The sequence below is a fragment of the Danio aesculapii genome, chromosome 10, assembly GCF_903798145.1.
Source record: "Danio aesculapii chromosome 10, fDanAes4.1, whole genome shotgun sequence".
Lineage (NCBI taxonomy): Eukaryota > Metazoa > Chordata > Actinopteri > Cypriniformes > Danionidae > Danio > Danio aesculapii.
Window position 1 is genome coordinate 36,920,942 of NC_079444.1, and position 27,324 is coordinate 36,948,265.

The window sequence follows — 27,324 nt, forward strand, 5'->3', positions numbered from 1 at the left end:
TGAGTACAGTGAACTCATCTGGCCCTACCATCTGAATTTAGCAGCAGAAATCGAGACTCATCAGACCAGGCAACGTTTCTCCAATCTTTTATTGTCCAATTTTGGTGAGCCTGTGTGAATTGTAGCCTCAGTTTCCTGTTCTTAGCCAACAGAAGTGGCACCCGGTGTGGTCTTCTGCTGCTGTAGCCCATCCGCCTCAAGGTTGAACATGTTTTGTGTTCAGAGATGCTCTTGTCCATACCTTGGTTGTTAACGAGTGATTATTTGAGTTACTGTCGTCTTTCTATCAGCTCGAACCAGTCTGGCCATTCTCCTCTGACCTCTGGCATCAACAAAGCATTTGCGCCCACAGAACTGCCGCTCACTGGATATTTTCACTTTTTCAGACCATCCTCTGTAAACTCTAGAGATGGTTGTGCGTGAAAATCCCAGTAGATCAGCAGTTTCTGAAATACTCAGACCAGCCCGTCTGGCACCAACAACCATGCTACATTGAAAGTCACTTAAATCACCTTTCATTCCCATTTTGATGCTTGGTTTGAACTGCAGCAGATCATCTTGACCATGTCTACATGCCTAAATGCATTGAGTTGCAGCCATGCAGGGCGTAGTGGACATTTTAAAATGGGGGGGGGCAGCTGTATGAAATCCAAATGTTTACATTCTTAATTACCTGTTTCTAAATAGTCTGTCTCTAAATGTGAGGGGGACATCCCCCTGCACCCCCGGTTGCTATGCCCCTGCAGCCTTGTGATTGGCTGATTTGAAATTTGCGTTAATGAGGACAGGTGTACCTAGTAAAGTGGCTGGTGAGTAATATAATCATTTACCTAGTTAAGCCTTTAAAGCTGCGGTGTCACTGCACTTTTCTCCCCATAGACTTCCATTCATATGCATGCGAATGCGTCAGACCGGAAACGCAAGCTTCTGCGACAACTTTCGCAGTTCGCTGCATCTGCTGCATAAAACATATGCTGGGATAGTTTGCAGTTCATTCCGGTGTGGCAACCCCTGAAATAGACTAAGCTGAAATAAAAATGAATGAATGAAAATCTATCTATCTATCTATCTATCTATCTATCTATCTATCTATCTGTCTGTCTGTCTGTCTGTCTGTCTGTCTGTCTGTCTGTCTGTCTGTCTGTCTGTCTGTCTGTCTGTCTGTCTGTCTGTCTGTCTGTCTGTCTGTCTGTCTGTCTGTCTGTCTGTCTGTCTGTCCGTCCGTCCGTCTGTCTGTCTGTCTGTCTGTCTTTCTGTCTGCACCAAAGAAAATGATTGGTTGGATTTACTAAATTTTTTAGGGTCAGTGGCTGCGAACAGTTTATATGGGCTGAATTTAAAAACTTAGAAATGTTAAAAAACTTTAGAAATGTTCAAATTAATTTGTTTAAATTAAATTCCATATAAATTGTTTGCAACCACTTAGCTTGAAAAATTGAGTAAGTCAATCAATCAATCATCTTTTCAGTGTATCTATTCATCTATCCATCCATCCATCCATCCATTTATCAGTGCATAGCCTACAGACATGTGCGCGCGGACTTCATTTCCCAGCGCGCACCGCGTCGTGCGATGTTTCCCCACAGCTGACAGACACTGAGCAGAGACTCGCAGCGGAACGCGCAGCTCGCACGACGCGCTTCCCGCATCGCGCACTTGGATTTGGGATTAAACCTTCAGGCGCGTCTCCTCTGTGGATCCCAGCGCAGAGCTCCTCAATCGCACCGGTCGGACAGTCCGATGGCATGCGCCTGCAATAGTGCATGTGGCTCGCGTTGTTATCATCAGTAGTTGCGCTCGTCCGTCTCTCCATCCACGCCGATCCCGATGCAGTGGGATGGATGGTGTTAGAGTGGCGCTGATGATGGTGGAGGAGACTGATGAACAGAGGGACAGCGGCGGTGGCGCAGCGATGGCCGCGCTACATCAGTGCGAACTGATCCAGAACATGATCGACATCTCCATCTCCAGCTTGCAAGGGCTCCGGACCAAATGCGCGGCGTCCAACGATCTCACTCAGCAGGAGATCCGCACTTTAGAGGTAATAATACGGTCGCGAACGGCCGAAGTGCAGCGTCATGAAAGAGCTGATCCGCTCTCGCGCGCGCGCTTTGCCCGTTTCTTCCTATTTTTGCACTGCAGCTGTTCATTGTGCTGCATTATTGAGGCGCACGGGGATGGGGAAACAACCCCTTCCTATTTGCCTTTTAACAAAATTCCCTATAACCAAGAAAGTACTGGGGTATTACCATGTTTGTGTATATGGTGTTATGGACACAATTATGATGATGCTATACATGTGTGTGTGTGTATATATTTTAGAAGTGCAAAGGGTTGAACCTTTCTGACAGAAAATATGCAATACTACATCATTGTTTATTTAAACTGTGGCATGAGTAATACAATGGTTTCTGGATTAGGTTAAGATATAAATATCACAATGCATTAATATCATAATCAAATTTGCATAATATCAATGTATCATAGTAAAACTATTTAACACCATGGTACTAGCAGTATTTTTTTCATAAGTTGCCAAACAGAGGAATCAAAACAAAAAACAAGATTGTTTTATTGTATTTATAGCTTTTTTAAGGGAAAAACTAACTTAATTTTGGCATATTCTGAAAACAAGAAAAGATTAACAAGACCTGCATTTGAATCCTGTTACTAGCAGTACTTTTTCATCAATCAGAGTAAGATGCTTTTGGTGATATTTATTTGCTGCCGTTTAAATGAAGAACCAAGTTTTTTTTATTCTGATTTTGGAAACATCATGGTAGTTTTAAATTATTTTAAAGCAATAACTCACCCCAAAATGACATTTTGCTGTTCATTTACTCTCAGGCAATCCAAGATTTTTAAAGCTGAAACCTTGCTGTTTCTAACAATGCAAGTCATATGACATTCTGAGAGTCAAAAACGACGTATATGCAGGTAAAACTAAATGAATTCATATTGCTCCTGACGATACATAAGGATATTATGAAGCAATATGAATCTGTGCAAAAACTGAACATATTTTTTTGCAATTTTATTACCTTTAATTTACACCTTCTGTAATTCGGTCCTGAACAGCAGAACCCACAGTCATTTTGTTTTTGCCTGTAAGTTGTTTATTTCGGCAGTGGAAATAAGGACAAAAAAAAATTGTCGCCTATGGCTTCAGAAACTTGACAGATCTGCTCCTACAGTAAAGTGATTAAAAACTCAATGCACACACTGCGATCTTCCCAGGTATAAAAAAAAAAAACAGCTCAATGCAGCATTATAGTGGATTACAACAAATAATAATACTGGTTTTCGAAATCAAAATTTTTAATGTTTATTTTGCTAGTGCACATTGTTATTCTTTAGGTGAACCATCTGTACAATTTAACATAGTAAAAAGCATTTGTTTTTGATAATCTTCAATCAAAGTCTGATCATTTGCTTCCGCGTTTGGACTAGCGGTCCTTCTCTGAGGACATCAGTTTGACGCTTCAGCCAGAATATGATGCTTCGAGGTAATGATGTGCAAAATAAAGCCCCGCCCCCTACTCAATATTCCGATTCTGTTGGAAATACAATAACATATTGCAATTAATCTCAGCTACTTAAAATTCACACAAACTGTAAGCTGTCTAAATTAATTTCTCACCAATGCCTGTTACTAATCCAAAATTTTTTTTGATATAGAGTTTTGATATATTTACAGTAGGAAATTTACAGTAGGTCTTCATGGATCATGATCTTTACCTAATGTTCTACAATGCAAAAAAAAAAAAGCTTTTCTTACTTAGAGTTTTGTCTTGTCTAGTCCAAATATCTAAAGATTCTTAAATTAAGAAGCATTTTCTAGACAAAGGATTCTGAGCAAAATGATCTGCCAACAGGTTAAGTAAAATAATCTTATTTCAAAGCTGAAACTTATTTTTGCTTACCCCATTACCAGATTATTTTACTTGTTTTAATGAAAAACGTGACTTTATATTATTTTTGAAAACAAGACAATATGTTTTCAGGGTTTCTGCAGATATCATAATGTCAAATTTAAGACTTTTTAAGACCTTTTTAAGACCATTAAGACCAAGTATTAAATTTATGACCCTATATCACAATATCATAAACACACATACACAGAGAAAATGCAAAAATCATAAGATTTGTGATAAAATAAATGTATTTAAATTGAACAGTACTGAAGACAAGTTAGATGCACCATTTAACTACAGGAAAAAAAATAAAAAAATCTTAAGGCTGATGCCGCATCGCGCACCTCACGAAACAGATAAGGTCTTTTATACTTGACACGTTTGCCATTGAGATATTCTTTTAAATGACAGGGGGCGGTTAAAAGAAACCCACTGTAAAGTCAGACGGATAAACAGAGAAGTAGGAAGTTTCCGGAACTATCAAATCATTATGTCATATCATTAAAATCATTGAAGATTTTTAAACTAATTGTTTTTTATTATTTTTAGAATTTATTATAATGATTATAAAGATTTTTATAACCATTCAAGATCTTTTAAATCAAACTTTGATGCGTCGCTTGCTTTTCTGCATATCTCAGACAGTTCTACCTAATAAAGTTAAATATGAATGGCAACAGAACATGGGTTGCTCTACTATTATAGCAAGAATAAAAGCAAAAACTTACTGATGTTTTTTTTGGCCCTCTTCCTCAATTCACACATTGCTGTCTGGCTAGTTTCTGTCCTCTGCTTATAAGCTAAAAAGGCAATAATGGTCCAACATTCCTGAGTCCTGACCATTATCACCAATAAAGCCCAGAAAAACAGGCCATCAGTATATTGTTCATATTCATTTCCAGTTATCAAAGAAATAATTTGTTCCTTCATTTTAGTTTGTAACTTGTAAATTGTTTTAACTTCAAAATTGTAATATATACATCAGTGTAAAACCTATGACTGGTGGAAAAAACGTAGTCTGTAATATTAAAACCACATGGGTCTCCACTTTTGCATAGGCTCTTTTTTTGTTTTAACAAACTTATCCCTCAGGTTTTTCCAAACTTTTACAAAAACTTTCCTCCTTTTCCACTGCTGTTGCAATTATTGGTCATCTGGTTATCCCTATGATGATCACGCATGGACTGATTATAAAGGTGTCTCTACAGTCGTACCTGTTTGCAGACAAAATCTCTTCAAAGTGATTCATATTCAACTCCAATCAAACTGTTCACCTGAGTCTCAAAACATTTCGTGAGCTCCGCCAGCCGAAGTCATGTCACGTGCACTCAAAGCGAACCTCCGCAAACACATTGATGAAGTCACACTCGCCGCGCGCACTGAGTTCAATAACAGAAAGCTGATTGGCTATTGCATGTTGGTCTCATTCGTAGTTGTAATACTGCAAATTACATTTGGACTAGTGAAATAAAGAACTACAACACCACGAAATCCAAGCAACAACAATGAAAAATAATTTAAATGAGCATTAGATGTAGCCTTACATGGACATCGGGAATAATAAGACCTGTGCAAAAATATTTAAGACCTAGAACAGCGAATTTAAGAGTTCAATTTTTTTTTTAAATTTCAATTTTTAAATTCTAGACTTTTTAATACCCCGCGGAAATCCTGGCTTTACTTGTCTAGAAAAAGCATCTTGATTTAAGAATTTTCAGATATTTGGACTAGAAACAAGACAAAAGCTCGAAGTAAAAAGTGTAGTGATTTTTTTTTTTTTTTTTAATTAATTTTTTTTTTTTTCCAAAAATATACATATCCAATATATCTATCTGTTGCTTTTTAAAGTAAAAACTCGCTTAATTTTTACATTATTTCTCAAAACAAGACAATGTTTTTTGCTTGTTTAGAAAATGCTTCTTGATTTCAGAATTTGTAGATATTTGGACTAAACAAGACTAAAACTCTAAGTAAGAATTTTTTTTTAAATGAAAATTTATAATGCCCGTATTAAAAATATATTTCATATTTTTGAAAATATACCCATTCAGTATAAGACTTTTTCTGGTCCAGGGTCACATATATTACTTTGATTCTCAAAGTGTCAGTACACTGCAAAAAACAACAACAAAAGGAGGTTTTTGTCTTGTTTCTCATCCAAATATCTAAAAATTCCTAAATCTGGCATTATTTAGAAAATTTTCTTGTTTTAGGAAATAAAATGTAAAATTAAGTGAGTCTTTCCTTTAAACAAACAAAATAATCAGCCAATTGGGTAAGCAAAATAATATTATGTTAAAACAAAAAATCGAAATTATTGTTATTGTTTTTGGCCTTTTTTTTTTTTTAAGGAAAAAAATTTGCCCGTATAATTTATTTTTGGCTATTTCCAAAAATATACCCATCCAGTATATGACTGGTTTTGTGAGCCAGGGTCACATATATGTTATTTTGACTCTCCAAGTGTCAGTGCTCTGCAAAAAATGCTTTTCTTACTACGGTATTTTTGTCTTGTTTCTAGTCCACATATCTTAAAACTCTACCAGTGCTCTGCATAATTAAGTAAACCCAGTATGAAAATGAATATGCTTATCCGTTTCTCAGTCAATATTTGCAATGTTGGTGCATTTAAACAAAACAGATTTATTAAACAGATATATTTATTAAAATGATATTTTAGTCACCAAACCTATTTAGAAATTTAAAAAGATAATACAATTAATTCAAGCAAAATATTGCAAAAAAAAAAAAAAAAGTACAACTCACAAAATATCAACTAAATTTTTTGATTCTCTTGATTTTTCCTCTTTTTTTTAAATTAGTATTTAATATTTTTCTATAACATAAATTTGACTGTACTAGTTTTAAGACCTTTATCGTAAGTTATTTTGTTAGATAAGCTCCAAATTAGGCTTCAGTACTGACTAATCCAATGTATATGTACAAATATAATATTGTATAGCTTCCTATTAAAAATATGAATTTAAAAGAGAGATTTGTGTGGGGTGTACTTGTATACTATGAGCACTATAAATCAAGAAGCATTTTCTAGACAAGCAAAAAAAATAGTCCTGTTTTAAGAAATGTTTCAAAATTAAGTAAATATATTTCCTTAAAACAAGCAAAACAATCTGCCAATTGGGCAAGCAAAATAATCTTATGTCAAAACAAAATCAAGATGATCGTTTTTATTGTATCTATTGCTGTTTTAAAAGGAAGATGTAATTTTGACAAATTATTTGTTAAAAGGACAATATTTTGCTTGTCTAGAAAATGCTTCTCGATTTTTAAGTGTTAGCACTGTACCTCACAGCAAGACGGTCGCTTGTTCAAGTCCCGGCTGGATCAGTTGGCGTTTCTGTGTGGTGTTTACATGTTCTCCCCGTGTTGGCGTGGGTTTCCTCTGGGTGCTCTGGTTTCCCCCACAGTCCAAACACATGCGCTATAGGTGAATTGAATAAACTAAATTAGCCGTAGTGTATGAGTGTGTGTGTGTGAATGTGAGAGTGTATGGGTGTTTCCCAGCACTGGGTTGCAGCTGGAAGGGCATGCGCTGTGTAAAACGTATGCCTGAATAGTTGGCGGTTGATTCCGCTGTGGCGACCCCTTATAAATAAGGGACTAAGCTGAAGGAAAATGAATGAATGAATGAATATTAGATGACCTGAGACTGAGTAAATGAACAGCAAATTTCCATATTTGGATGTTTTTTCCTTTAAACAAGTTCATCACTGTATGTTGTCAACACAAATACCACGATGCACTTCTGCAAAGGAAACCATTGAGCGTTGGCTTATGCATGGAGTCCACAGCAGACTGACCCAGCAGGGGGTTTTCAGTTGACCTGAATTTGTTGACTTGGTGAAATATTCTTGGCAGTTTGATGCTGCTGGAAGCCCTGTCTCACTGCAGCATCTCCAGACCAGGGCATATTTTGACAGTAAAGGCCTCTGTGTGATGTTTTTGCCGATAGCTTCCACAGCGCTGGCGGTTAGGTGTCAATATTGATGTGCGCTCCACCTGAAAGTGCCCCAGTGTAGGGGTAATTAATGAGGAATCAATACAGCCGTGGGCTGGATGGTGTGCAAACAGCCCCGGAGGGCCTGTAGTTTGAGTATTGGGTGAAGATGTGACCACATGCACCAGGATGATTGTTTGAGATGGTTGTGGAGATGTTATTAAAGGGATAGTTCACCCAAAAATGATTTATTCACCCTTCGCTTAATACAAACATGAACACGAAGGATGATGCAGTTGAAATAAGAATTATTAGCGCTCCTGAATTATTAGCTCCCCTGTTTATTTTTTTTCTCCTTAAATTCTGTTTAATGGAGAGAAGATGTGTTAATGACTAATTTCTAATAACTGATTTTTTTATCTTTGCCTTGATGACAGAACATAATATTTGACTAGATATTTTTCTAGACACTAGTATTCAGCTTTAAGTGACATTTAAAGGGGTAACAAGGTTAATTAGACAAGTTAGGGTAATTAGGAAAATCATTGTAGACTGTTATGTGTTTATGTGAGACATAACATTAACAGTTCTACTGGTGCTGGGTGAAAATAAGGGAAATCACAACAAACAGATTAGTGAGACAAAATTATTTATTAATTTATAAATTTATAATAAATTTATCATTTATTAAACGATATTAAACAATAAATATATGCATTTAGAATGTGATTTTTCTTAATATTGTTGTTTTAGACAATTAAGACTGCACTGAAGGGAAGGGCAAATATTAATTTCGTTTTGTACAATGACAATAAAGATTCTAATTCAGATTCTAATGACTGAATCAAATGAAAAACAGCAGTGTTGCCAAAAGAAATAAATCTAACAAAACAATTTAATTAAAGGTTGATTTGTACTGCATCAAGCGTACGCATGTGGTCCACCGTAGCCTTTCACGCAGTCGCGTAGCCCTCGCCATGGCTGACCCCGAAGCTGACGCGCACCTCTCAAAAAATGTAACTTCACATCGCAACAATGCGTAGTGCAAGCTCTGTGATTGGTCGGCTTGGTAGCTGTGACAAGTGTGGTGAGTTCTGATAGCCACGAGCTCGATGGAGTGATGGTTGAGTCCCGTGAAGGAGCTTCAGATGGAAACTTTTGTTTTGTGTATACCTTATGATGAAAGTTGTTGCACGTCAGCCAGTTCCTGGCTCTGAATGAGTGAGTTTTAGCTACTTTTACATTAAGGTAGCAGTAAAAAAAAAAAACACTTGTAAAGAAACTTGATACAGAGGAACATAACCTACTGCCAGCTAGTGTTTTAGAAGTGTTATTGCAGAGCAACACAAACAGTGGGCAGAACTATAAATTTACGGTTATGTGCAAGGCAGGCGCTGTGGGTCACGCTGATCACTCGACGTAGAAGTACAAACCAGCCTCAAAAGTGCTGCAAGTAAGTTTTTGACTTTTCTAAAGCATAAAAACACCATGATATGTTTGCAGATATTTAAGAAACATGCTAAGGAAGCATACTTGTTTATCTAAAAATCAATTCTGAAGTCAGATATTCTGCTTTGAAAATGTGTTTTACGTGCCAGAACATCTGCCTTTGTTTTGGTCTTTTAACCCGCCCAATGCCAGTTTAGACAATTATATTTCAGCATCCTGGGTTGCTTTGGCGGAAAACCACGTATTTCATTCATTCATTCATTCAGCAAGGCTCTGAAAGAAGGTGCTCGTGACTGAAATGCGACCTCCGGTGGACAGTAACAGACTCTGTAATGAGCAGCGTTGGGCAAGCTACTTAAAATTGTAGTGAGCTAAGCTATTATCTATACTACTTAAAATGTAGCTTAACTACACTAAAAGCTACCCCCTGGGAAATGTAGCAAGCTAAGCTAAAAGCTACTATGCTTTTAAGATACTATAAGTATCTTAGCTACATTTCAGCTACTTTTGCAATTTTCATTTTTAAATCGAAGCAACGTAAATTATCATTCATATCTTAGTGATCACTAAAACTGTCAATGAATCATATGAGGCAGAATAGTTCAGTTCAGTTATTTACTATAAATAATATATATTGTACCAAACCGAAACAAATTATAGTATATAACAGCAAAAACATTAAATCCAATAAAACCAGGTGTTACACATTTAAAATACTATAGTAATGTATAGTAAAGGGAAATATTTACAAATAAGCATTAAATTACATTAGCTTACATATTGTAGTATCATTAATAACTATCATGAAATAATAGTAATTACCGTAGTATACTTAAGCCTTTACTACAGTAAACTTATGTGTGTCTATATATATATATATATATATATATATATATATATATATATATATATATATATATATATATATATATACTCCTCTCCCTCAGTCATCTTTCCATCAAGCAAGTTTCTCGTGTCAGCCCAATTATTGATTTGCGACATCACTGACCAGAGCGAGAGCTGGCTGTAATGCACCAAAAAGTTTGTTGTCAACCATCGTAAAACAGTAAGAAGAAAAAATCATCTTTTTCGCCATCATATGGATTTACCTTCATCGGCTAGACACCGGCCTTACAGCTCCGTGAATGTTGGTGCTGTCACTTATTGATCTACGATCGGTTAATGTAGCTTGTTGACGCTACTGCGCTACTTGAGTAAAAAAATAGCTTAGCTACTGAAAAGCTATTGGATCTATAAAGTAGCGACGCTACCGCAACGCTACTGAGAAATGCTAGTAGCAGTGACGCTACTGCCCAACACTGGTAATGAGAGGATGATTTTTGCATAAGGTTATTAATTAGCTAATGATATAAATATTATGAACGTAAACATTAGGTGAGCAGGTTACAGTGTAACCCCCTGTCCTATCAACACGCTACATGACGAAATTTGCAGTGATAAGCAATTTGGCTGTTTGCACCAGACGCAATAGAAATTTAAGTACAGCCTTTCAGAAGCACAGAATTGTGCACATACTGCACTCCAACAAAATAGTAAGGTTTATAATCAAATTAATACATATACTTTTTTAAAACATACATTAACATTATTGAATGTACATGCTGAATCACTCATGTGTTTAGTTCTAAAGTTCAATTTCAAATGGTTTATTTTATTTTCAAGATCTGAGGTGAACCATCTGATAGCTGCGGTGATTGTTGTTTTCTGTTGTTCAGCTGCAAGAAACAGAAGCTGTTCCTAATATATCAATTTGAGGTGTTAGTTAAGACAAAAACTCCTTTTAATATAGAAAATATTCCTTCTATCGTGTGCTGTTGCTTTTATTTAGAGCACAGTTTAAACAGCCTTTAGGCTCGATCATTAGACTCGCTCCTGTTCTTAATCTGGCAACTTGGGCTTGCATTTGTTTTGATCCAGGACTGTAATACCTAGTTCAACCACTGGGTAGAACTCTCATTCTAACCCAGGGATAGGCAAACTCGATCCTGGAGGGCCGGTGTCCCTGCATAGTTTTGCTCCAACCCTAATCAAACACACCTGCTTGTAGCTTTCTAGTGATCTTAAAGACACTAATTAGGGTGTTCAGGTTTGTTTGATTAGTGTTGGAGCAAAACTCTGCAGGGACACCGGCCCTCGAGGATCAAGTTTGCCCATGCCTGTTCTAACCCCAACTATTTTGGAAGTACATGTAATTAATTAATATTACTCAGTGGTTAAATGAGTAGTTACACTCTAAATATGTCACATTAAAATAAATTTTATCCTATTAAAAAAAAGATTCTTAAAATACTAGTTTGTTAAAGAGGTGGTCCAGAGTGTATTTTTAAGGCTTGGTTGTGTTTATAAGATGAAAAGCAATGTGTGCTCATGCTTCATTTGTAAAACATCACGTTATTTTTTCATACATCTTACTTTGATTATATAGAGCTAGTTCCTCCGAAAGGCCCACTCTCAAGAGGCTCTGATTGGATAGCTAACATAATGTGCTGTGATTTGCGGATCAGCTCCACATCACCAGGAAAAGCGTCACGCCCCTACAAGCACGCGCTGTGTAAACAGTGCCAGTCAGAGTAGCTGTTAGCCTATTAGTTTGTGCCTGAATCAGAACCTTACGCCTGCTCTCTAAAATCAAATCTGACAAGTGTCTTTCATATATATATTGGGTTTATAAGCATGTTTAAGTCATATGAAATGTTCACATATCTTTTGCGAGCTTGTTATTTGAGATGTAGAACGCAGGGAAAGCGTCCGCATAGAGAGACACTGCAGCGCTGCTGAAGATTGTGGGTTTTTACAGCAGTTTGACAGATTAATATGAATCTGTAACTAAATTGTTAGCGGTGCCAAACAGCATTTCTCCTTGTTTACATCCTTGTTTACATCCTTGCTACAACATATCTTTAACGCTAGGCACAATGCATGTAATAGAGCAATTTTAACAAATAAAAACACGTACAGGTTGTGATTCTCAAATCTCTCCATTAAACGGCACATTGACAAATATATTTAAAGAGCCCATATTATACATGAAATAGGGTCATATTTAGGTTGTAAGGGTCTCCAACAACAGTCTAATATGCATGCAAGGTCATAAAACACTTTGATGGTCTTATAACCTGCATTTATTTTTACCTAATTATCCCAACGACTCCCATATGAATCGTTCAGCGATTCATTTGTTCCCAACCCCCTCCTCAGCGCGAAGCTAATCTGCGCTGATTGGACCGATGACAGCCTGCTGCGATTGGTCGACAGTGACAGGCTTCAGCACGAGACAGAGTGAAATGCCCAGCTGGTAATCAACTATATAAAAGTAGTCACAGTGCACACGCGCTTCATAGTGTAAGGCTTTTTTCACACACACACACAACCCTCCTCAGAAGAACTGGGGAGATCGACGCGAGTCTCTCTCTCTCTCTCTCTCCCTCTCTCTCTCTCAAACACACACACAACGCTCCTCAGAAGAACTAGGGAAAGCGACGCGAGTCTCTCTCTCTCTCTCTCTCTCTCTCTCTCTCTCTCTCTCTCTCTCTCTCTCTCTCTCTCTCTCTCTCTCTCTCACACACACACACACAACGCTCCTCAGAAAAACTAGGGAAAGCGACGCGAGTCTCTCTCTCTCTCTCTCTCTCTCTCTCTCTCTCTCACACACACACACACACACAACCCTCCTCAGAAAAACTAGGGAAAGCGACGCGAGTCTCTCTCTCTCTCTCTCTCACACACACACACACACAACGCTCCTCAGAAGAACTAGGGAAAGCGACGCGAGTCTCTCTCTCTCACACACACACACAACGCTCCTCAGAAGAACTAGGGAAAGTGACACAAGTCTCCTGTCTCCTAGCTTACGATCGATCGCCATAGCAACGACAAACGGCAGTGGAACGCGAGCTCACAAAAGCCTTTAACGTTAAATCCGTAAACAAAGCGGCACGCGTCGCGTTTTTAACGTGGCTTACATGTGATAAGAGAATATAAAGAGTAACCGCGTGTACTGTACCAGGTTAACAACTCATCTTTGAGTAGAGACTGTCAATATTATCCATCTGAGCACAGCGTGACTTCATTCGACCTGCGGCGTCTGTGTGTGTGTGTCTAGTGTTTTTTCTGTGTTAGTGGGCGGGGCCGCAGGTTTCAAATCTCCCTGGTTTGCGCGCGTAACTACTGGCGAGGCTTGTGTTTCGTGGCTGCGTCATCGCGAAACACCTAATGACTCGTTATCAAGGCGACTCGTTTGAAGCACTATGAGTCGACTCTTTTATAGATGAATCAATAGTTTTAAACACTGTACACTTACAGATTTAAGCCCTAGCTGGATATTTCACTTCACTTAGAGCTGTGTTACACACTACATGGAAGGGCATTTTCAAAAACCCATAATATGGGCTCTTTAAAAATAAATACAAAAGAAGAGCTAATAATTTAGACCTCAACCGTATGAATGTGAGTCGATCGGTCACAGATTCAGGCTGAATGATCTATTATGAGGCGGGTTGAGCAGGTGGATGGAGTGTGTCAGTTCTCCAGCAGTAAAACAGGCCCCGGACGCTTGTTAATTCCTGCACAGAACAACACATCAGAAGAGACCAGATTCAAAGCCCAGCACTTCTCCCACACTTCAACGCAATCAAGAGATGCTTGAACTCGCATTACATTCTCACTCAAAGCTCTTTATAACATCACTTCACCTCCGTTTTTACAACTCGCCACTCTGGACAGGAGATAATTATTCGCACTCTCATAACTGTGTTTGATTGACTTGTCTGTGTGTTCTGCTGTTTTGTGGGGATTTTTTGGATCGCTAGTTTACACGCGTATCCAGATATATTGCTGGATAGACACTATTGTTGATACTCTAACAATGGTATTGGATTTTTAGGGTTAATGTCAGCATAAATTTGTTTGCTCAAGACAGATTTGTAGGTTTTTGTTTTGCCAAATCAGGTTTTATTGAAGAGAAAGCTTCAGGAAAAAGGATCATATTGTGTCCACATGCACTTGAAGTCAGAATCATTCGTCCTCCTGTGAATATATATCTTTTTTTGTTTTTAAAATATTTCCCAAATGATGCTTAACAGAGGAAGGAATATTTCACAGTATTTCCCATAATATTTTTTCTTCCGGATAAAGTCTTATTTGTTTTATTTCGTTCTAGAATAAAAGCAGTTAAAACATTTTTTAAAGCCATTTTAAGGTCAATTTTATTAACCCTACTTAAGCAATATTTGTTTTCGATTGTTTACAGAACAAATAACTGTTATACAATGACTTGCCTAATTACCCTAACTTGCTTTAAGCCTTTAAATGTCACTTTAAGCTGAATACTAGTATCTTGAAAAATATCTAGTCAAATATTGTGTACTGTCATCATGACAAAGATAAAAGAAATCAGTTATTAGAAATGAGTTATTAAAACTATTATGTTTAGAAATGTGTTGAAAAAAATCTCTCCATTAAACAAAAATTGGGGGAAAAAATAAACGGGGCTAATAATTCAGGAGGGTTAATAATTCTGACTTCAACTTTATGTAGCACTTTTATATTATAATTCTATAAATTTTTTTATGTTATAAGTTGAGGCATCGTAATAGAATAACTTATGAAAATAGCAAATAATTTTAAGCTTGCTAAAGATTACATATATTAGTGTTATAATATTAAAATATTGTAATTGATTGATTTATTTATTTTACATCACATATACACTAGAAAAACCATATGCATTTGTTTAAGAGTTGATGCAAATTTTTAATACCTGTTCAAGGGAGACTTGTTTAAAAACACAAACAAAAAAAATATTAATAAACATACACCCATAATTAAGTAGCGTGATCAAGCAATAAACTAGACTATTTATGCAAACACTGCTGTTTTGTTTCACATAAAGCATACTTTTTAAGCATGCTTTATTAAAGTAATTTATATTATTTTGTGACAGTGCAAAATGACATTTATTAAATATATATTATAAATAAATAATAACAATATAAATATATAATACAATATAATATATAATTTATATTATATAAATGTAATATTATATAAATTATAATACAATATATAATACAATTTAAATATACATAGTTTTATTTAAAAAAAATGTTCGTATTAATATTCAATTTCAGTTCATGATAAAAAAAAACTGTGATAGCAATCTGCATCTTTCAGCATCTTCAATTATTTTTACCAATCAAACCACACAGACTTCAACAGAGTGTAAAAATCTCGATGGTGCTGTGGGTCTCGTCTATCAAATTTGATCTTTTATTTGTATTATCTATTGGATTCAAGTCAGGTGATGGCCAGGCCATTCTACAGCTTGATTTTCTTTCTCTGAAAGCATTTGAGAGTTTCCTTGGCTGTGTTTTAGATCATTGTCTTGCTGAAATGTCCACCCTGGTTTCATCTTCATCATCCTGCTAATGTAGATATTGGACTGAAGCAGCTGATATTCATTTACACAGATGAAGGGCAGAGGGCTGCTGAAGAACTACTGAGAGATTTTAGCTGCTGTCTGGGCTTTCACTGCCTTTCTACACCTCCCTTTCTTCATGTGTTTAATACTTTTTCCCTGCGTCATTTCATTGTATTATCCATAACTCAATTTGTCAACTAATTAGATTAGATTTATTTTCATATGTATTTATTTGGTGGTTACCAGAAAATTTGAAGTCAACAGCACCTTTAGAAATATGTTTTCTGAGAAAAATGGTGACGTGTTCAATACTTAGTTTCCACACTTATATATGACAGAAAAATAAAATATCACAATGTCAGATTTTTCCAATATCATGCAGCCTAGTATAGAGCCTATAGAGTGTTGGTCATTGAGCAGTTGTTCATCCAGCTGCTGTGGGACTGTGTGAGATTCATCCATCTCCTTGCATTGTGCAGATTCTGATCATCTCTGATGTTTGATGGCGTCTCAGGAACGGCGTGACCTACTTCTCCCATGCGTGTGTGTGTGTGGGTATAAACGGGTCCGTGTTGTGTGTGTGGTCAGCTGTTGAGGAGAGTCTGCAGTGATGTTTCGCAGTGCATTGGTGTCGTGGCTCTGCTATATTTAGATGTCTTCCTCCCTACGCGTTTTCAGCTCGCTTGTTAAATAAGAAAATAATGACGTGGAGAGCGTGGGGGGAGGGGCGAGCGGCAGCCAATCAGCTGGCGGCTTGTGTTTGAGGCTCCCAGCAGACGGAGATTCAGTCGAGTGGAGCAGGTGAGAGATGTTCATCATTACTGATGTTCTCCAGCGCTGCGTCACAGACTGGATCATAATGTCATGTAGATCGTCTCTAGTCATCTGTGAGAGACGTCTGTTTCTTACAAAGGTGTTTAAAGGTGCAAAAAAAGGGATGTTTTTTATTTTTGTTATGCTTTTTGCAAGTCTTTTGCACATCCGAGAGCAATTATTAAAGGCATAGTTAAGGCATAAGTAAAATAATCTTGTTTTTAGTTTGAATTCAGCTAAATTCCATATGAATAATTAAATACATTTAATCTATGTTGACACTTAGCAACCTATTTTATGACCAAATTTTTAAAACTCTCTTGAAATGCACAGTCAAAGGCCATAAAAACACATTGTTACATTTTTAAAGATGATGAGTAAAGGGGAAGGAGAGTAACATTAATTTTGGGTGAAACACATAAGCAAACACACAATATCCAACAAGTGAGGAACAAAATACCAAGACTAACTAAATGCAATAAAGTGAGTTTATTTACAAAGATAGTGATAATAATAAATGCAAAAATATGTATATAGAAAGAACATTAAATATTTACAAGGATATATTGAAATTACAGACAACAAATGGGACACAAGATGTTTGAACAGATAGATGGGAGAGTTGGAGAGATGAGACGCGGGCGGCGTCCAAACAATAGAAATAAATAAAACAAAACAATCTATTGGCCCAACATCTACCCTAACTATCCAAAAGAAAAATACAGTAGTTATTGAAAAGAAATCTTCGCGTCTATTACGCACTACCTAACCTACTCTAATAAATACGATGAGAAAACAAAAGTACAGTGGGTGGAGCACGCCCCTTACCTAGTGTCTAACAACAGTGAAGTTCCAAAACTGCGTGTGCACAATGTATGTCGCGCGACATTCTTACCTGTCCCACTCTCCAACCTCAGATGCACATAACACTGACGGCAGACAAATGGAGAACAGACAAATAACAACGGACATTTACCAAATTGTAACGCACAGAAAACGGACAGCAAATTTCACTGACACACAACATAACACAGAAATTCAGGGGCCTCTCTAGTAGCGTCCTGTCACCACTTTTATGCCACGGTGGCAGCGGCTGGATTGGAGACCGTGGGTGACATCAGGGGGAACACGGCAAACAGCAGGGCAGCGGTAGCCAATCGGAGCCACTGTATGGATGGAAGCGGGAGAGAGGAAGAGAGCGAGCGAGCACAGAGAGAGACTAGCGAAGAAAAATAATAATAATCACGCCATACAGAAATGTACAGGAACGTAACACACATGCAGATCATAAAGTTTCACTCTATTACGGTTAAACTTAGGGGTGATGCTCCAAATCACGTGCTCTGTATGTCATGGATTGGTCAGGCTCTCACGACCCCCACTCACGAAGATCACCATCACCTGACTTCTAATGAGCACACAGCTGCATCACATTCACGAGCACCAGATAAAAGCACAGCACTCCAGTCGCTCATTGTCCGGGCTCGTCTCGACGAAAGCGGACAACTGAGCGACCACTCAGCGTAGTCATCCTCAGCTAAAACAAACGATTTACTTACCTGTTCTCTTTGTATTCCTCCTAGTCTTCCTGGTCCTCCCGAATCGTCCTGTCTTCCAGTCCTTCCAAGTCTGTGTCACCCTCTGTCAGCTGTATCTGGTGTGTGCTGTCCATCCTCGTGTATTCCTGTTACCCAGCCACGGAGGAAAAGACCCCAACATCATTCCTGATCCTCCTGGCTATCCTTCATGTGCTCCTTGTTGTCATTTAATAAACACCCTAACGTTTCCTTACCTCTGTCTCCTGTCCGCTTCATAACAGAAGCCCGGACCGATAACGACGACAACATGAGCACCCCCGATCACCTTCAAGAGCTGGTGGACCAGTTGAAGCGGATTCTACAGCCACCAGCTCCACTTTCCAACGCACCACCAGCACCGAGCACTTCCGCCTCCACAGTTTCTTCTTCGGCCCTTCCTTCCAGTCCCATGGCCCGACCAGCGCCCTACTCAGGCGGAGCGGGGGAGTGCAATGGTTTTCTGTTACAATGTTCCCTCATATTCGAAATGCAACCTTCTCTATATCCCACAGATAAGTCGAAGATCGCCTACATCGTATCTCTACTCTCTGGACCTGCACTTAAATGGGCTGAGACGATCTGGAACCAAGCCGGGCCGGTCATGAATTCCATCACTACCTTCACGGAGTATTTCAAAGAGGTGTTTGGACGTTCTGATGGGGAAGTAGCCGCTGGAGAGCAGCTGTATCATCTAAAGCAAGGTACTCTATCTACACAGGAATATGCCCTCCTCATCGGCAGTTCATACCACCTGAACACCGGGTAGATCTGATCCACTCCTTACATACCTCGCTAGGCACTGGACATCCAGGGATCAACAATACTCTCTCGCTAGTATCCCAACGATTCTGGTGGCCAAACATGGCAAGGGATGTGAGGCAATATGTTCAGGGCTGTAAGGACTGTGCCCAATCCAAGAGCCCACGTCATCTACCCGCTGGAAAGCTCCATCCCTTGCCGATTCCGAACCGTCCCTGGTCACACCTAGGAGTGGACTTTATCACTGACCTCCCTTCGTCAGAAGGTAATACCTGTATTCTAGTCATAGTAGATAGATTCTCAAAGTTTGTCAAACTAATCCCTCTGAAAGGTCTTCCCACAGCCTTTGAAACTGCCGACAATATCTTTAATCAAGTCTTCAGGTCATTTGGTATTCCAGAAGATATTGTGTCGGACAGAGGTCCACAGTTCATCTCACGTCTATGGAAAGCCTTCTTCAAGCTCCTAGGTGTGGCCGTCAGCCTCTCTTCTGGATATCATCCCCAAACCAACGGGCAGACAGAGAGGAAGATTCAGGAGGTGGGACGGTTCCTGAGGACCTTCTGCAGTGGTCACCAGAACTCCTGGAGCCAGTATTTGGGCTGGGCAGAATATGCCCAAAATTCACTGCGGCAACCCTCCACCGGACTCACGCCATTCCAGTGCGTCCTGGGCTTCCAACCACCGCTCTTTCCCTGGGATGGCGAACCATCTGATGTCCCCGCAGTGGATCACTGGTTCCGGGAGAGCGAGAGAGTCTGGGACGAGGCTCATCAACATCTGCAGAGGGCAGTCCGTCGAAGCAAGGTAACCGCCGATAGGAGAAGGTCTGAAGAACCCAGATACACACCCGGACAAAAGGTGTGGCTATCCACCCGGGACATACGCATGCGACTGCCCTCTCGCAAGTTAAGTCCCCGATTTGTTGGTCCCTTCACCATCGTGGAACAGGTTAACCCCGTCACCTACAAACTACAATTACCCTCTCACTACCGTATTCACCCTACATTCCACGTATCACTCCTGAAACCCTATCACGATCCTGTTCTTCCCTCCACAGAGCCTGACCACGAAGAGGAACCCCCTCCTCCACTGCTCCTAGAAGAAGGAGCCGTCTACGCAGTGAAGGAGATCTTGCGTTCCCGACGTCGTGGTGGCCAGTTGGAGTACCTGGTGGACTGGGAAGGGTACGGCCCCGAAGAAAGGACATGGGTTCCCAGAGCTGATATTCTCGATCCTAGTCTCATGGTGGAGTTTCATGAGAGCCACCCTGAGTTCCCAGCGCCTAGAGGCAGAGGGAGACCACCACGGCGTCGGAGGTGTCGGCCCTCAGGAGCGGGCCCTGGGGAGGGGGGTACTGTCATGGATTGGTCAGGCTCTCACGACCCCCACTCACGAAGATCACCATCACCTGACTTCTAATGAGCACACAGCTGCATCACATTCACGAGCACCAGATAAAAGCACAGCACTCCAGTCGCTCATTGTCCGGGCTCGTCTCGACGAAAGCGGACAACTGAGCGACCACTCAGCGTAGTCATCCTCAGCTAAAACAAACGATTTACTTACCTGTTCTCTTTGTATTCCTCCTAGTCTTCCTGGTCCTCCCGAATCGTCCTGTCTTCCAGTCCTTCCAAGTCTGTGTCACCCTCTGTCAGCTGTATCTGGTGTGTGCTGTCCATCCTCGTGTATTCCTGTTACCCAGCCACGGAGGAAAAGACCCCAACATCATTCCTGATCCTCCTGGCTATCCTTCATGTGCTCCTTGTTGTCATTTAATAAACACCCTAACGTTTCCTTACCTCTGTCTCCTGTCCGCTTCATAACACTGTAGCTCCTGGTCAACTTTAATTTAGACTCAACATTGCAGAGACTGCGATGTGACTATTGCAGATGTGCACTTTGCGATATTAAGGCTGAAATTATATATTGTGCAGCCCTATACAGGATCATAATGTCGCGAAGATCATCCCTAGTCATCTCTGAGAGACGTCTGTTTCTTAAATGATCTTTAAAAGTGCAAAAAAGGAATTGTTTTCAGATTTTTTTGTTATGCTGGTTGCAAGTCTCTTACTTCCTGAGTAATTACTGAAGTACACATGAAATCAAAACTAACCATATTGATTTTGTTAGCTCACATTGCTAGTTTTGTGGTGAAGTTAATCTGTGCATGTCAATAAGAGAGAAAAAAATGTTTGCCCTTGTAATCTAAAATAGAAATCTGAAAATGCACTTCCTGTTTGTTTTCAGTCAAATTCTCAGATTATGTCTGTGTGAGGTATTTTAGAAGAGTTACTGTATTACAATCTAACAGACTCCTCCTCCTCACCATTTCTGTTTGTTGTCAAAACTGAGAGCTGGATGGGCGTGGTTAAGTACAATAGCCACACCCCTCCAGCTCTCAGTTTTGACAACAAACAGAAATGGTGAGAAGGAGGAGTCTGTTAGATTGTAATACAGTAATGCTGCGGTCACACTGGGCTTTGTGTGTGCGAAATTCTGTCGTACGGCGCTGCGAAAATAGGCAGGATTAAACAAGATGATTAGACATTAAAAAAAGCGAGCGATTGGTCCATGTTTTAAATTTCTCTCCAGAGAGGTCCTGTTTTGATCCTCGATTGGTCTCACGCAGTCAAGTGATGCGATTTCGCAGGTCAGAGTTCACCAAGCTTGAACTTTGCACCGCAGCGACATGCAAAACTTGACGCATGACCTTGCGTTTCCGGTCTGACGCATTCGCGTGTGAATGAATGGAAGTCTATGGGACGAAAGCCCAGTGTGACCGCAGCTTAACTCTTCTAAAACCCTTTTCCTCATCTTTCTGAATAAACTGCCTACTTTACTACATCCAATCAGCTTGCAGTAGAAAAAACAAGCCACACCCACTGTTTTCTCACTTAATAATTAGTTTCTCTACTCCATTAATGAAACACTCCACTTTTTTATGGCTCCTTTTTAAATTAAACAGGTAATTTAAACCGTTTTTTTAATCCAATCAGATGATTTCTTGTTCAGACGAAGTCACCTTTAGCTTAGCTTAGCTTAGCATAGTGGATTGACTCAGATATGACCCTTTACACTTTTTTATTTTATTAGTTTTCCCATTTAATTCTCAAGCCTTCTGTAGTTACATTGTGAAATAAAACTGATGGAAAATACAAGGCTAATACTAGGATCTCTGCTCTCATTCTGGCATAATAGTCAAGACCAGGCGGAGTGATATTACACCGCTCATGACAATGGAATAGCTTTTAGAATCTCAAAGGGTGTACTCACACTAGGTACAGTTACCTTAAACCATGCTGAAGTGCGATTGTCCCTCCTCCCCTCTCCCCCGACGGCCTCCATTCACACTGCATTTTACCTTCCGAATCAGAGCACGGTTACGTCATCGATGATGTGACTGCTCAGTTTAACATGAAGAGAAGTGTTCTCGCTCAGCACAGTGGACATTGCTTTAGTTATATCGTTTTGTATTTTTTTGTCGTTTGGGATGCAGTGAAACAGTAAAATATTTTGCCAAACCGATCCACAAATTTTGACACTCATAAATTATCATATCCTTGTGCTGCAGGTATTAGGAGGTTTGCTGAAGGTGTAGCTGATGTGCAGCGAGGGGTTTGCATCTTTAATAAACCATGAAAGTTCACTGTCATTGAAAAGTCAGAATGATGTTATAAATCCATTGAATTTGTCCCTTAAAAGTGATGTTGGGTCTTCAGTTTTGCCCTCAGGTGCTCACACTACAAGCGTACCGCACCAAAGCCCAACCGGACTGCTAGTGTGAGTGCACCCAGAGTCTTAAAATTCATTATGCTAAGCTAAAGAGACCCTGCCAAAAAAAGACATCAGCTGAATGGATTCACAAATGGTTCAAGTAAATGGTTTAAATCTAGAAAACTTCTAAAGTCTTTTTTTTTTTTTTTAAATGTGGAGTGTTCCTTTAAGAGGGTGGCATGATGGCTCAGTGGTTAGCACTTTCTCCTCATGACAAGAAAGCTGCTGGTTTAAGTCCTGCCTGGGCCAGTTGGCATTTCTGTGTGGAGTTTGAATGTTCTCCTCGTGTTGGCGTGGGTTTCCTCCGGATGCTCCGGTTACCCCTATAGTCCAAAGCGTGTTATGTGAAGTGGGTAAACAGAATTGGCCGTAATGTGTGTGTGAGAGTGTATGGATGTTTGCCAGTACTGGGTTGCAACTGGAAGGGCCTACGCTGCGTAAAACATATGCTGGAAAAGTTGGCGGTTCATTCCGTTGTGGCGACCCCTGATAAATAATGGACTAAGCCGAAGGAGAATGAATGAATAAATGTTCCTTTGTGTTTCTTTTGTTGCATTGTACAAGATAGTGTGTATGAATATAAAAATAGCAGTCTATAGAATTTAAGCCTAACCTACTAGGCCCTTCTGTGAAATTATAAAAAATCCTATTTGAATATGAATTCACTCCCTTTACGTGTTAAATAAATGTTATTTTGTAATTAATTGAAGGTACAGTTCACCCCCCCAAAAAAAATTTATTTACTCTCCCTCATGTAGTTTTATTGTACAGTAATTTTTAATGTAATGGTTAAAAGCCACATGAGGGCGAGTAAATTATACAATTTTACACTCACCAGCCACTTTATTAGGTACACCTGTCCAACTGCTCTTTAACGCAAATTTCTAATCAGCCAATCACATGGCAGCAACTCAATGCATTAAGGCATGTAGACATGGTCAAGACGATCTGCTGCAGCTCAAACCGAGCATCAGAATGGGGAAGAAAGGGGATTTAAGAGACTTTGAACGTGGCATGGTTGTTGGTGCCAGGCGGGCTGGTCTGAGTATTTCAGAAATTTTGCACAGGCTCACCAAAATTGGACAATAAAAGATTGGAGAAAGGTTGCCTGGTCTGATGAGTGTCGATTTCTGCTGTGACATTTGGATGGTAGGGTCAGAATTTGGCATCAACAACATAAAAGCATGGATCCATCTTGCCTGGTATCAATGGTTCAGGCTGGTGGTGGTGGTGTAATGGGGTGGGGGATATTTTCTTGACACATGTTTGACCCATTAGTTCCAATTGAGCATCGTGTCAACACCACAGCCCACCTGAGTATTGTTGCTGACCATGTCCATCCCTTGATGATTGCAGTGTACTCATCTTCTGATGGCTACTTCCAGCAGGATAACGCGCCATGTCATAAAGTGCAAATTATCTCAGACTGGTTTCTCGATCATGACACTGTACTCAAATGGCCTCCACAGTCACCAATCTCAATCCAATAGAGCACCTTTGGGATGTGGTGGTAAGGGAGATTCTCATCATGCATGTGCAGCCCACAAATCTGCAGCAACTGTGTGATGCTATCATGTCAATATGGACCAAAGTCTCTGAGGATTTTCCCAGTACCTTGTTGAATCTATGCCATGAAGGATTAAGGCAGTTCTGAGGGCAAAAGGGGGTCCACCCCGGTACTATTAAGGTGTACCCAATAAAGTGGCTGGTGAGTGTATATTTATCTGTTGAATACAAAAGAAGATAATTTAAAGAATGTTTGTTGCTGGCACTCATTGACTTCCATAGTAGGAGAGAAATTACTATCAAAGTCAGTGGGTACAATCAACCAGCATTCTTCTAAATATCTTCTTTAGTTTCAGCAGTAAAAAAAAATGTAACTGCTTTGGGACAAGCAAAGGGTGAGTACTGTAAATTATGACAGAACTTTCATTTTTGAGAGAACTATCACTTTAAACCAAACCAGTGTTCTTTTGGAGCTACTAAAAATGTGCGAACAAGTCTATTTATACTTCTTTCTTCAGTAATGGACCTGTAATGCGCACTCATTAACCCTGTATCTAATCAGATTAGCGTGCGTGCTGTTAGTGTCAGCATGTTCAGAGACACGCCAGCCTCACGTGACACACACGCGACATGCGTAGACGGCTGTGAAGCAGTGCTGGATTAGCTGAGGGTTTCTGTGAGGTCTGCATTAAACTCCTGCTCGTCCTGTGGGCCGATCACAAGCAGACATGAAGGGATTGACGCTAAGCACATTACAGCAGGGCGACAGGTGAAACTGCAGAGAGACACGCTGATCCGTGTGGAGCTGTGGACACACTGTCTAATGCTTTTCAGTCACACCTGCCGAGCCTCGTCCTGGTGTTTACGCTCATCTGTGACACCACATTCCCAAATACCACCACTTGAAATAGTTCCCATTTACTAATTTAAAGTAAATAATATAGTGGTTTTGAACCACTTTTGGCTTATCAGGGGTTGTCACAGTGGAATGAACCACCAACTACTCTAGCATATGTTTTATACAGCGGTTGCCTTTCCAGTAACACTGTTTTTGAACCATACTTTAGTAAAATACATTAAAGTCTGCATGGAGTCAAAATTTTTGTTAGCTCACATTGTTATTCTTAAAGGTCCAGTGAAGTAGAGTTTAGATTCTCTGCCCGAACGCCCATTTACTAACATTTTTAAGTAGGCTAACTAATCACTTTTTACAATGCTGATCCCAAAATTTAGAAAATGTAGATTAACTTTAGATTTAAAGCTGCAGAATGTGATCTGGCAAAATGCTAACCGGTTAGCATAATATCTTTGAAACACAGTCCCTCTCCTGCCGTCCAACGTAACGCCTCCTGAAATCACGAACGCGCGCATCGCGACATGACAGCAGACAACCCACTAGTTCATGTCATTTGCCTGTTAGAAGTGTAGTTAGTGCTTGGCTGCCGGCGTGCAGGAATTACACTTATTACTAAGCCACACTTAAATGCTGTTTTAGACCGAATATTCAGAGTAGCATGGTAAACTATATAGGGAGCGGGTCACAGGCTGCTATTGTTAAAAAATTAACCAATGTGAATATAAACCAACTTCACCTCAGTAAACCAGGCTAGGCAGAATAGCGCTGTTTACTAATGTTTTGTTGTTAAACTAAATAAAAATCTACATTATCAATGCTGTAAAAGGTCCCTTATGAAACTGAAAATAGTCACATCAATCTTTCGCCAGAAGATTTCAGTGACTGATCAACACTTCTGTGCATATAACCTATTCATAAAACAATACAATCTACATCAGCTTTGCGTGACTAAAATAGTTTTAAAACAGAACATTACCTGTCTATAAGAAATACTTCAGCCATGGTGTCATCCTTCTTCCCGCATGCAAAAGTAACTCCAATGATTCAGGATTTTCAAAAGTTTTGATTCAGCATTTGATTTTACCGCTGTGATTGTCTCGTGTGCACATAAACGCGGGGCGCAGGCATGCACGCACCAATGGTGGATCTGCGTGAACAGAGATGCGTCATTGTACAAATCTCCATTTGTTGACAGACAGTTTAGGCTACTTATCAGAATTATGGGAATTGTCGGCTTGACTATATTTAATTGGATGAACATTTTTTAGTCTTATGTCTTACCCAGAATATAAAAATACATTTAGATCATTTACTTTAATCATTACTATTGGAATGTGAAGAGACTTTCTATCAGCACAACAAAAAAATGGTCCTGAAGACAAGGTTCGAGACCTATTTGGTTAGAATTTCACTTTGGTTAATTGTTCACTTCATTTTATCACAAATTTGTTTACAAAAAAGGCACAGAATTCAACAAAATAAAAAAAAACATACATATATACATACAAAAAAATGATATATATACATACATACATACATACATACATACATACATACATACATACATACATACATACATACATGCATGCATGCATGCATGCATGCATGCATGCATACATACATACATACAATTTGTGTACAGCACAATGATCAACGACTGTTGTTGTATTGTGCTTTATAAATAAAGTAGTAGATTTTCAGAAAGCCTATGGATTTTCAAGCTATATTGAATCTGACAGTAGTGTCGCACCACACAAGTGTAACTGTTTTTATTTTCCATATTGGAGGGTCAAACCAGAACAAAACATTAGTTTTTTTGATGGAATAAAATTGATAATTTATAAGTAGACCTCAGTGAACAGTATAAAATAAATAAAAAAGGCAGTTCGTGGCCTCTTAAAAATAGTTTTAGCTTGAGTTTGCAAGTATGCAAGGTGTTTTTGTCTTGAATTACCTGCGTTTTGCTCCATTTTAGTTTGTTCCTATGTTATATTGCGGTCTGGTACAGGTTGCCCCAGTTATTCCTTTAGTAAGATTAAAAACATCATCTTTTAGCAGATAGCCTATAAAAATGGGGTTTTAGGTTATACAGATGATATTACTTCATAATAATTGTTTAAATACATATATTTTTTATATATTTATATGTGTATGTGTGTGTGGGGGGGGGGATTGTTTCAGTGAGTAACAATTGAAAAGTACTGTAGTTTAAAATATATATATATATATATATATATATATATATATTTCATTTAAGTTTTTATTTGAATGATTTT

The 27,324-nt window shown here is 39.1% G+C and overlaps 1 protein-coding gene across 2 annotated transcripts in view; it reads left to right on the forward strand.

The window, feature by feature from the left end:
- Nucleotides 1-1,627: 1,627 nt before the first annotated feature.
- ksr1a (kinase suppressor of ras 1a) overlaps nt 1,628-27,324 on the forward strand; it is a 112,986-nt gene continuing 87,289 nt past the window's right edge. For both annotated transcript variants that reach the window (XM_056467209.1, XM_056467208.1), the window contains exon 1: nt 1,628-2,041. In XM_056467209.1, coding sequence (XP_056323184.1) covers nt 1,838-2,041 — 204 coding nt within the window. In that variant the 5' untranslated portion in view covers nt 1,628-1,837. The remainder of the gene's footprint in view (nt 2,042-27,324) is intronic.